This window comes from Taudactylus pleione, unplaced genomic scaffold, assembly GCF_031769625.1.
Source record: "Taudactylus pleione unplaced genomic scaffold, aTauple2 ptg000757l, whole genome shotgun sequence".
NCBI lineage: Eukaryota > Metazoa > Chordata > Amphibia > Anura > Myobatrachidae > Taudactylus > Taudactylus pleione.
This window is the reverse complement of record NW_028285159.1, coordinates 2,044,366-2,057,824: the sequence shown is the minus strand read 5'-3', so window position 1 is coordinate 2,057,824 and position 13,459 is coordinate 2,044,366. Positions and strand designations below refer to the sequence as shown.

The 13,459-nt window shown below is 37.1% G+C and overlaps 1 protein-coding gene across 1 annotated transcript in view; it reads left to right on the top strand.

The window, feature by feature from the left end:
* Positions 1-10,734, top strand: part of BNC2 (basonuclin zinc finger protein 2) — a 664,637-nt gene extending 653,903 nt beyond the window's left edge. The window contains exon 8 of the mRNA XM_088457326.1: positions 6,576-10,734. Within this exon, the coding sequence (XP_088313452.1) occupies positions 6,576-7,224 (649 nt within the window). The 3' untranslated portion in view covers positions 7,225-10,734. The remainder of the gene's footprint in view (positions 1-6,575) is intronic.
* The last annotated feature ends 2,725 nt before the right edge of the window (positions 10,735-13,459 follow it).

The window sequence follows — 13,459 nt, the reverse complement described above, 5'->3', positions numbered from 1 at the left end:
AAGGATACGGAGTCCGGACGCAGCTGCTAGCCAATGCCACAGTTTCATAGCTATCTTCTGCCTCGCTGCCATGCTCACTAACCCTCAGGATGCTGACGAGGACATTGGCCTGGCTGTGTGCTTAACATCTTCCACTGGAGGTACTTGACACATACAGGTCCCTTTGCTCTCTCCATGCATACATTCCTTCAGCAGAGTGTGCCTTGGTATAATTATCCCAGCTGCATTGCTGGTCCTGGCAGGTCGCTTATGGATTAAATATTACCACTATGGGGCATGCTACTTGACTACTGCTGTGGTGAGAAACGCTATTGTTTTTATACTCGTGGGCAGCATATCTGTTATCTGTGGTCTACTTTCTTACCACACATGGAGAGACAGTCAATGTTGTACTTTATAAGAGGAATAGCAAGTGGAGTGGCTATTATTGGATACATGAACTATTAGGATTTGAAAGACTGTTATATCAAGCAGCTGCTACTTGTTTATTGGGTGATCTCTATCTGTATCTAATACATAATACTATGACTGATTATAGCTTATTAAATTGTGTTATACCGCTACTTTTTAATTGACAATTATCATTTTGTATCTTTTATTTGTTTACTCCCTGGAGTTATTCTTAAATGTATGTACTTTTTATTATGAAATGATTTATGCACTTTCACGAGTGGTATATATTAGCCCCACATGGCTTTTGCTTTGTTCTTTATAATATAATACAATCCCAATATTCTGAAAAAAAAAAGAACAATAATATGAGGCAGTATATTGTTTGACTGTCCTCAATACCGCCTCTTAGCAGGGAAAATGATTTCCATGTTTGCACAACTCACAGTGAATAATAGTGTGAGTATTGATACTACTGTAAATATTAAACTATGGGCCTGAGTTGAACATATCCCTGTTTGCAGAGCATATTTTGCGCATGCTCCGGAGCCTAGCATATGCAAGCAGGCCACGGGTGACACAGAGTTGTATGCATTTCAATCACATATTCACTTGTCACTGAGAAGAACAGGGACTTTTTATGTACGCAGAGTTCAGAGAGGCCATGCTGGCCAAATTGCTGGCATTGCCGAGGGATACACGAATACACTTCCAAATGTATCATGTATCACTGGCACCAAGCATAGGCTGATGCACGTGTGCCTTGGTAATGATGATTCCAATCAAGCTACGCATACTGATAGGGGGTGGGTACGCCGCTAGGATGTGTACAACTCTGTGTATTGGATGAGATATGCATTTGCTGTCATACAGAACATGCAATGCAGGAGCATTTACAGACAATTTGCATTGTACTCAGCATCAGGCCCTATACATGTATTTATACAATGCTTTGCTATCTGGCATGAACCACATGATGACAAATTTTGCTACCTTAGATTGCTTCCTCAGGCTGTCTGACTATAGACACACCCCTGTTTTCAAGCCATGCTTAGAGAGACTTCAAGCAATGCTGCCAGGTCCAGATTAAGCCTTCAGGGCTTAAAACAGGGAGGCCGGTCCCAACTCCTTCTGTCCTTCCACTCTTGTCATCACCGGCTCCTCTCATCATCCAGTCCGACCCCACTTGTTATCCAGCCCGCCCCCACTCGTCATCTGCCCCACCCCCACTCGTCCTACCTTTACAAAATCCACAGTGCAGCAGTGTGCTCCGGCTGTGGTGGTAGTAGTGGTGGGGTACCTGAGAGAAAGGGGATCTGGGGCACTGTACCCCCTTATTCCAGCTCTGGATGCTGCTACTGTGTCCTGTGCTTCTAAAAATCAAGCACAGTCATAGCTGTAAGGAAAAACATCAATATTCACCAAATTATACTTAAGTACCCATGGAAACAAACTATCAAAATATATCACGTACTTATATAAAAAGCATAAGTGTACAAAACACATTAGTCCTCTGCTGCTGTTCAATGGGACATTGCCAAGTGCAGAAAATTCGAAACATAGAAAAACACAACATAGAGCAGCCTTGGTCCTAATCTTTAATGTTGCATAAAATTGTAAAATTATCTTTTTAAATAAATAGATTATGCAGGAGTAATCATTATAAAACATAGGTTCAACATATTATATGCTATGCACATTATTTTAATAATAAATTCATACTGTATGACAAATATTCAAATACATTAAAAAACATAAACAATAATAACACCACAATGTTACATAGTATTTTTTATCAAATTATTTTATATATCACGTATAATTAGGACCAACGCTGTTCTTTGGTTTGTTTAGCTTCCCACTGGCCATACATACAAAAAGTATATTTTTACGTTATATTTTGTCAGTTTTGAGGATTATGATCTCATTGCCCTTTTACAATACACCAAACTCAGAAAATATATCAGAAAAATATTGAAATATTTATCTGGTTTCAATGACCAGATAAAATTACACAAACTGAATTTATAGAGCAGTATAATGTAACACAGTATTATCTATACAATATGAATAATATTGAGGTAAATAGCAATACAGTTGGTTTTTAGATTGCTTATTTGACTCACTTCCTGCTTTTAAATTGTTTTAACTAATAGGTATTGGTTATGTGACAATAACAAAATGAATACTAGAACCAGTCGATTAATCAGCAGTTAATGCTTCATTAGATGAACTTAGAACAGTACAACTGATTTTGTAATTATGCTTGGCTAATGTTCATTAAAATACAAGTGTTTAGGGGCTATTGCACATAGACTTTATATATTGTTGTGGCTTGCTTTTATTGTGATAAACATAAGATTTATTTGTTCACTAGTGAAATTTTAATTGTAACAGTATTTGATTGCTGTAAAAAGTGGTTCACAAAATTATAAAATTTTTTTACAACTATTATTATAGTGATAATTAATTTTTTTCTAAATGCAAGTACTATTCTGAGTCCTGAAAGTAAAAACTGAAGTTGACCAGTATCTTGTAACAGGTCCCTTCATTTTCCTTAAATTAATCTTCTGAGCTACAATAAAAAACTTTAACTTCTGTAATTGATTGATGCCAATTAATAACAAGACCTCCTTAACTTACACCAGATATACAAGGTCACATTTTTCCTACTTTTTCAGCTACAGCAATTTGTAATGCTTTGTAATGTTTTAAACGTTTAGCTCTCAATCCAGTTATCCGTGATGATCTCTTGCGTGCGAGTCATCACGACAATAGCCGCTCTTTACGGCAGCCTGAACTTGCACAAAAGTTCTCGCAGCCCCATAGGGCTCCGAACAACATTATGCGAATTTGGGCTTGTTGTCAGCCGCGAGAGATGCGAGATGAGGTGCCGTTGCTGGTGTTTTAACGCCGTGGTAACGGCAACTCGCACCCTTTGCGCTAATTGGATTGACCCCTTAGACATGAAAGGTGATTTTCTGATGTGCAGATGCTAGTTTGCATGTACTGTACTGTATGTGTCTTCTTTGCTTTGGTGAATGCACATGATAATAGGATGACAATGGACTCTGTAGGATGATTAGGGAAGCTTCTTTCTTGGCTGTATGGTCCAGTTTTTGGAATGTTTTGGTTCAGGATCAGTGTTTCTTTGGAATACCTCATTTAAACCATGGTTTCTCCTTGAGAGATACAAGAAAGGGTACATATACTAAAATATTTACTACAAATTCTATAACACATTGTGAATAAACCAATTTTATATTCTTTCCTCCTCAAGTTATTTCATTGTAGGCTCACAGTGATACACAAAGTACAGATTTCATACTAAGGCATTGGCAATTGTATGGGGGGGAATTGATAGGCAGTGACTTTTACACAACATATTTAGACCTGTACAATATGTTCAAAGAGTACAGGGACATACAATACCATTTAACCATCAGTTTACATTGACCAAATGAATTCACATAACCTTTCAAATACATATAAACTAGATATTTTTTAATGAAAACCCCCTGCCCCTCCTCTAAAAGTCTAATGTATATGTGAGTGACATTTTGTAAACAGTTATGTGAAATATTGACCTCAATCGGTACTTGAACCCCTTAAAGGTCTTAAATGTGCCCCAGTCCTACCCAACTACAAGCAGCAGAATAAATCACCTGCCATCCTCCCAACTCTATTCACAGACTCTGAATTCGGGGAAATAACAATTTACAAATACTTAGTAGAATGGTGAAACATAAACATATTTGGGACGAGTCTGTTCCACTGCGTATCTTGTTTCATGTGAGATTTCAAGATATTGCTTATCTCTAGTCCAGTAGAAGTCCAACACCTGGGGGTCCTCTATGGATTACTCACTTGCCTAGTGTTTGCATCACTTTTGTCTGGATAGTAGTGAATAAAGTATGGGTTGAAGGTGCTAGGGGATGATTAATTTGACTATGGGAAACTCATATGGAGCTAATGGAAGTGTTCAGTTAAGAAGTCTTTATGGACATTTCTTTTTAAAATTATTATTATATATTTTTTTTAACATAATATTTGGCAATATGTAGTAGTTTTTTGGCACCCAAATATTTGTTCAACTAATTTTGATTGCAATATATTCAGGTAATTATTTTTTAAGCTATTTTCTTGGGTCCCTTTCTTATCTGGTTCCTTCCGCATACATATTATTAGAACATTAGTTATGGCATGACTTAATATTAGCATACAATAGCATCACTAAGTATACCCTGTATGATCAGGATTAAATCTACTTTTTATAGGACAATAGTTGCATTTTGTTTGGGTAGACAAGCGAAATAAAACTAGTTTGTTGCAAGCTTTACTGGTCATCATTTTGCAATATGTTGTTGTGTTAGGTTATTAAACAAAAGTATTATAGATTAAAGAGTGACAAGAGCTGTTGAAATCAATTATTTTTCAACTGAGGTGGCATAATGGAAATCGACTTCTATGAATGAACTCCTGTTAGGAAGTTATGAAGTGCACAGCTAATGCACTGCCATGAGTTCATCTTTATTATTGTGTTACACCTGAATCAATTGACACAGTCGTTTTTTTTCTCTTCTTATGCTTCCCTTTAAGCAAGAGATGACACTTAATTGAATAAAAGTCAATGTAATTATATTAACAGACTCAGTGTTAGCGCTGACAGTGGAAAAGGGACACTGCTGTATAGATCTTGTCTGTATTTCTGCATTCAGTTAGGCCTGACAGAAATTGACAGCGTTTAGGCCATCTAGATAGATTTCAGGGTTATTGTTTCTTTTTTGTTTAATTTTACTATTAGTATAATAGCATAAAAAGGAGACAATCACCGTGCACTCTTATTAGTCTTCTTAATAGTAGCTTGTGTGCATCTGTGAATTTATGCTGCCTTTTACACACATGTTAATTTTTCCTTGGCCTCATCACCGTGTTCCCTTCTATGCCCCCAAGGCAAGCTGAGGACCTTTATTGGCGGATGTTAAAGAATACTAGGAGAGATAATGTCCTGCTGCATATCATAACTTATTTTTAGTATGTAAAGAATGGCATATAATGTATATATCTCCATGTTTCAGATTTTCCAATTGTCTATATATATATATATATATATATATATATATATATATACTGTAGTCACCTAGATAGAATAACTGAGGCACTCTGTCTTAAACATCTCGGCACACAGAGACTAATTAATGGGATATCTTTATATCCACATATAATCTTGGAGAGACTGAATGAACTTATATAATAGGTCTGGGGACTCTGGTTAGGTATCCTTGATTGAGCCAATTAACATCATACCTTAGATAAAGCATAATAATCAGTCTGTATTGTTTTAATATGTATATTGTTGATATTGAATAGAGAGTTTGTTTCTCTTTGAACTAATTCAAATTTTTTTTTTAATTGAATCTATACACCTGTGCAATATTATATTATATCCTTAACGCGCACCCTTCTGATAGGCTATTATCATACCTTTATTGTAAGTATATGTAAGTAAATTTATGATACTTATGGGGAGCAGCGTTTGATACTTTATTATTGTAGGAGGCTTGACTAAAGTTAATTGTTATTATTAGTGAGCACCCAAACAAGGGACACGCTGTGGACCCTTGATTGTTCATTTGTTCATTTTCTTACCTGAAAATGCACAGATGTCATATGACTAGTTGGTTGCAGCATATTTATATATGTCCACCACTTATAAATGTATGTGTACAACAAGGCTGACCGTAACACATAATACTGTAATTGTTTTGGAACAATTTGCATATATCTTTATGGCTTGTGATTAGTACACACAGAATTATTCTCAGTGAATGCAGCTTTACATTGTTGTGTTTGTTGATGTTTAACTTAATGTTGGTTGTAGAATGAAATATGATACTCTTTAAGAACCCTTTTTGTGGTAAATCATCATATTTTTTTCATTTGTTGCATGCTTTTCTTGCACGTGCATTTTTGCATGTTACTGCTTAAATTGTGGAGCGCATAAAATAACCATCGCTTTAGAATTTTTTTAAAATATGATTCATCTAATACATAAGAAGTGTACAACTATAGATTAATTACTATGAAAGAAGTATAATGTGGATTATTTTGTTTCAAGAGCAATCTAATGGAGTTATGTATATTTTTCTGTCTTATTTATTTGTCAATCTTCTCATTATTTACAGACACAGTGCCAATATTAACCTCCACCGCAAACTGTTGACCAAAGAACTGGATGAGATGGGGCTGGACTCCTCTCAGCCCAATCTCCGAGATGAGTTCTTGGCAAAGATATATGGTGGACAACATTCCCTGGGCTTGGATGTTAGAGAGGATACCATTTCGCCAGTTGGTACAGAAGATTCCCACATTAATGGGTATGGACGGAGCCTGGCAGAAGATTACATGGTCTTAGATTTGAGCACGACCTCCAGCATCCAGTCTAGCAGCAGTATCCACTCTTCTGTGGAGTCTGATGTGGGCAGTGATGAAGGCATCATGCTGGATGACATCGATGTTGCCAGTGACAGCGAGGAGTCCTCTCAAAAAGCTGATGCTTCTGCCTCTCTCATGGGACCAGGCAATGATGTGACAGAATCTTCCTTCTACAACAGCTTTGCCATGAGCAATGGTGGAATAATGTGCAACATTTGCCACAAAATGTACAGCAACAAAGGGACCCTGCGGGTTCATTATAAGACAGTGCACTTGCGGGAGATGCATAAATGCAAAGTTCTTGGATGTAACATGATGTTCTCCTCAGTACGCAGCCGAAACCGGCACAGTCAAAACCCTAATCTCCATAAAAACATTCCTTTCTCTTCTGTGGAATAGCTTCCAAACGGACACTGTAAATTCCAGATTTCACAGAAGATACAACTGAACTGCTCCATATTTATATATACGTACATATATAAAAATTTATATGTACAGTATCTTATATATCTATATATATAGATATATATATATATATAAATCTAGATATATATTCTTTTTTAAGGAAAAGAGAAAAAGAAAACTACAAAACACTAGGTGCTTTTTTATTTTCACTTATACGTGAAGTTGCCCTTGAGGACTAATAAGAAGCAAACAAACAAAAAACACAGTCACTTATACCAGTTTTTGTAACGGAATGAAGTACTTGATTATCTCCAAAGATAGTGTCTTATTATTCCAGTGACTATTGCTTGCAAAAGAAAATAACGAACAATTGTTTTGTTTTAATTTACAAAAACACACCTAGGTATTTTTTGAGAAGACTAAGCATGGCAGATTCATCTGTAAATATGGAGTCCCCTCGGGTGGGCAATATTGTATTGATGGTTGTGTACGCCTGGTTTCCTGTTGCAGTTCCATCAAGCTGTATGCAGGAAAATATGTAGCTGTCTAGCTCTGTCTCTTTATTTTAGCTTCAATGCACATTTTTGCAAAACAGACACCGAAACATGACCATTTTGTGACTACCTGCTAGTTGTAGTATTATCCTGGTGTTGCATGCTTACAGCACTATCTATTCATTGATTTATTTTCCTTTTTGTATTGTACTATTTGTATAAAAGCAGTAATGCACTTTCCCCACTTAAACACCACAATGTGTGTAATAATATCTCTATTTTGACTCTTTGGTGCTGAGAGACATAAGATTCTGGCAAAACTATACCAACCCAAACACCCGCCCCGTCTACTGAAGTGGCTGAAATACCTTCATTATATTGGGATGTTTTGTTTTGACAGAGATGGACTGTCAAATGGCATGGTTGCCAAAATAAAGCAAGTATTCATGGAGTTTTGCAAGTAGAAATGCCAATTTTGCACATATCACTAAAATGCATAAAGCATTCAGCGAAGGCGTAAGCCATATATCATGTCCTTTAGAGAAATAATCTAATGTTACAGAAACATCACTCCCCCCATTCCCATTCTCAAGCTGGATAGGGATGATGGTCATGATATATTTCAGAGGAAGGAATAATAGTTGCTTGGCTATATATTATAATAACATAGAACAATCAATACTGTATTTTTGTTTCGGGACTCACAGAGTTCATCTGCATAAGTGTTGCACATGTATATGGAGGAATCACAGTATTGATCAGATTATTTGATAATACACAGTGGATTTCCTATGTCCAATAGTACTAGATATGTAACACCCTTGTATTGTACAGTACAGTACATGCTTGTTTTCACACTACCCAATGTTGAAGTCTTATTTTGATGGTTCCGAGTGACAGTATTACAGGGAATTACACATCTTTCAAAATGTGAAAGGAAGAACGAATACACCTTAATATTGTATAAAGCAGTGCTTTTACACATACTGTACATTTTCTATGGGTTAAATCTTATGCTGCAAATCATTATTAGTCAGTAGTGTTCACTAACAATATAGTAAAAAGAATGATGGTCTGTTTCAGGCAGTCATGTCTTAATTGGGGTAGTCTTCTTTTTGTTTAAAAAAACCCCTAATTTGCCAGAAACTACTGTATCACACAGTATTCCAAGGACATAATACCTGGAGAATTGCATCTCGAGAGTCCTATCTACGTATTGTGAGCGGCAGGGCTGCTCATTCTATACAGTGACCACTGTCTAAACAAAACAGCTTTCACCTGATTTAAAAATCTGCAATTTAGCCTGTAGCACTCATAAATTAGGAGATGCATCTCACAAACAGTGAGTGACCCCCAAAAAGTCATAACCTCACTCTTTTGCTAATTATGGGGAGGCAGGAGGATTAAAATTGATGTTTGGAACATATGCAACTGTTATAGAGAATTTGTCATGGACCGTATCAGACCTCAATAAAGAAACGTTATTGCAAAAAGCAAAGTGTTCCCTTTAAGTGATTCAGCAAATACAAAATATTCATCCCTCCAGAGGTAATGTCACAAGACATCCTGCAGTAAAGGATTTTAATATTAAATATCAAAATTTACAAGCCTAGACCTGTATATAATAAATAGATGCAGGTGGCTGCCCTAACCTCCCCTGATGTAAGACTCAGCCAATGTTAATCCCATGACATTTATATAACCAGAAACAGGCAGGAGCAGTAGTATTCTTGCGTCTTTTGACTTTGTCCTGGGAATTGAGCTATATACATTGGAAACAAGCAAATACTGCTCTCAGTATTTGGGTGGTCAGAAAGGCTTTGTGACTTCACCATCATAACAGGTTCCTCACATTAGGCCAAAAGTTGAAGCACTTACAGCATAATAGCTAAGAAGCATGTGCTCGACCTTAAATAGAACACATTCATATTGTAATGAGAAGAAAACAAACACCCGGAAAGAATAGAGTTATAAACGTCCCTTTTCTACTCTGAGTTTTGTAGAGAAGATTAGAAACTTAATTAAAACAGCGCAAGGCACTTTTTTCTTGAAACCTTTATGTGTTTCCAGTGTTTACGCATCTTGCCTGAACTCGTGTGCCACACAGGTAGCTTACGTTGCTAAAAACTGTACTAGTTACAGTATATTTGCATAACTTCAGCATTCTGCCAAAATTGTACATTTCTATCTGCATTAATACTTTTCTTTCTCTGTTTTCCAATCAATACCTCCTATTACAATCTGAGATTGTTGTGCATTGCGGTATTTCTCTGTACATTGTATTCTCCTAAGGCTCCGAGCTTCATGTTTTTAAGTTACAGCACTAGTTAGCTATGATTATCCATGCCTTGTTTGTAATATTTGCAGCAAATGTCTCATGTTTGCCAAAGGAATTTACTATATGCTTTTTTTTTTTTTTAAGTTGACTTATTGTATATGGCACTCGTTATGGATTACAGACATACACATTTCTAGCAGACAAGACAGTATTTACAATTACACTGATTGCTGAAAATTTTGTTATCAAAGAACTGTAAGAAAATGCCCAAAAAGGAATGACCGATTATGTTTCTTCCTGGGTCCATGGTGATTAAAGACTGAAAATACTTGTGAAACCAGTAAAAGACTTTTTTTTTTTTAATTTAAAGTTACATTTGTCCAACACTAATGTTTACTGAGAAAAGCTGAGGAATTTTTTGATGACCATTTTTTGGAATATGTCACTGAGTTTTAAGTACTACTCTCGGTTAAACTGAATAGTATTCAGCTTAGTTTTTATACCGTTCATGTATACTGTATGTGTTTGTTAAATTGCAACCGGATTAAGTAAAGTGTACTCTTCTTATTCAGTTTGTATGTGTGTCCATGCTAACATTCTCTTGCACTGCCTTTTTCTATATGAGGAGCATTACTGTTTCAAGAGGTTGTGAGAAGTTTTAGTGAATACAGTTTTTACTGTGTGATGCAAACATGTTTTAATAATAAAAGAAAAAAATATGTTGAATTATAATACATCGATGCTTCACGTCTATGAAGACCTCTGGCTAAACAGCATAAAATGAGGAGTAGATCGCAAAAGGCCAAGTAAAAAAAAAAGAAGAAAAAGAAAAGCAGAACAGGGATTAATTATTAATTTTCAGAATTATTTTTGTTACCTGAAAAGTTAGTTGATTTACCTAATGAATAATTCCGAGTAAAGTGTTGCCAGTGAAAAATTAGCATGTAAAAGAATGACTTTGGGTAGTGATTGGCACTGAAAAAATATTTGTCTTATTTGTAGGAAAATATTAGTGTAGAATTTTTATGCTTCCCATGTAACTGGGATTTTTTTTAAGCTCAAAAGCCTCCCTAAACCATATTTATATCCCAGCTGGGACATGCAGGAGGTTTGGGGACGTAGTGCAGTAAATTGCATTACTATGGTCCTGCCCCCTGCTGCACAATTATGCCACTTAGCAGCAGGGGAGTCACAATGACTCGATTCACTGTAAATTGAGTCATCAAGTTCCTGGATCACCTGCTTTACTGGGGAAGTGATGGGATCCGTGAGGTTGGTCTACTTTCCCTGGAGTTTTAGAGAGCACCCCAATATTCAGGAGTCTCCCAGACACTTCGGAAGAGTAGACAAGTATTCCCTAACTCTTATTATAAAAATCACCCTCCATTCCTTTCTATTAAACTGACATGTGCTCATAGTAGTAACTGCTGCAGATTGGTATATAAATTCCTAAAATAAACCAGTGTCAAAATCTTATATCAGACTTAGGGCCTGATTTACTATGGATCGCAATATTGCGTATGCAAACAGTTCAACAGCGATAGCAAGCAACCCCACTGCAATCGCTATGCAAACTCAGCCCCACGTAAGGACGCCCACCTTACCATACGCACATCCGTAATACTTAGCAGAATAGAGAAACCATTGGTACAATGGAGTACCATCGGGCTCATACACACACTTGCACAAGCCCTGACCTTATGCAGAAATTGCTAACAGCCACGCACGCTATTAGACCTCACACTGTGTATGGCTTTGCAGTGGATAATTTATGCACGCCCCTGAAACGGCGTGCGAATGCACTGGCACGCCTGCTTTTGGCCGACCAACCCCTGCCCCATTACAACCCGCAAACAGCACTTCCTGTCAATCACTCTGCGATGGGTCTGCATCGCCACTGCGATCGCAGTTCTGATCACAGCGGTTGGTTCGCGCACGCGCACTGCGATGCCTACTCATGCGCAGTGCAAAACAATTGCCCAATTGCATGCATATTAGCAACTGCGCTCCTTGCTGAATCAGGCTCTTAAACATAAAATGTACTTACATACAGGGGCGTAACTAGTTATTTGTGGGCCCCATAGCAACATATGTAACGGCTCCATTTGCTACCCAATGGCAAATAAAACTCACATAGAAATATGGGACAGACAGTGAAGACAGACCTCCCTCTGCTGTGGGCTCCATAGCAGTCGCACCCCTTGCACCTATGGTAGTTACACCTTTGCTTACATATAATATATAGTCACATATTATTGAAGTAAAAGAAAACATTTACCAATAAACTAAAATGATCTAAACGGAAATGTACAGCAGTTAGGCCAGGTACATATCAGAACTAAGTGTGTCTCGGTCGACAGCATGATCCACGGTGCAGCACAGCAGATGGGACAACCACGATGTCGGCGGGCTTGAACATACGGTAGTGGTACATATCAGACGATGTGTACTACAGATGTGAGTGTCCTCATACATCTAAGCTCCTTTCGCGTTAAACAGTGCTTCTAGTTGTGCCATGCAGTAGTGTTGAGCGTCTATTCGTGCAACTTTTTCCATTCAAATGCGTCTAATTCACAGAGTGATACGAATAGGACACCCAATCAGTGTGAAACGGTTTTGCATGCAGATACACCTGCAGTCGCACACAGAATATAGGCATGCTGCATATCATTCTAATCAACAGAAGCTTCTTGTGCATTCTAAGACTCTCAGCGCTACCGAGTCACGTGTCGCTCACGCGTTAGATGTAACGCGACTTGTAGTGCACAGAGGATAGATGTATGTGGACATATCTGTATATGTCACTCCAATCTGATTTATTGCCTAATGTGTACCCACCCTAATCCTGAAAAAAAACTGACACCTCGCAAACCCAAACTTATGATTTCCCTTTCATGTCACATGCATGTATATAGAACTGAAATACACAGTGTTATCATACAAATCAATAGAATAACCTGGTGGTTATACAGTAGCTCTGTGGTGGAAGCATAAGATATTATTATCACTGTTATTAATATTCACTTATACAGTATATATAGCTCTAGCATTCTCCACAGTGTAATACGATTAGGAAGAAATTGTAATTAAACAAGACAGGGTATTAACGACAGACACTACTTGCAAATTTATAATCTATAGGATTAAATTTTTCTCTTAGCTGTTGTACACTCAATTAACATTAACACATTGTATACGAAGCATGAAATGAAACAAGACTATTTTCAGTTTATTTTTGTGGTTTATTAGCATGGTGTAAAGTTAGAAATATAAAGTTTATTATAGACCTGTGATTGGTCAGAGCATGCACTGATAGATAGCTAATGTGATTGGTCAGAGCATGCACTGATAGATAGCTAATGTGATTGGTCAGAGCATGCACTGATAGATAGCTAATGTGGTTTTACAGAAGCTGAAAAAAATTCATCCTCTGAAGATCACCCCCATAACATCGACT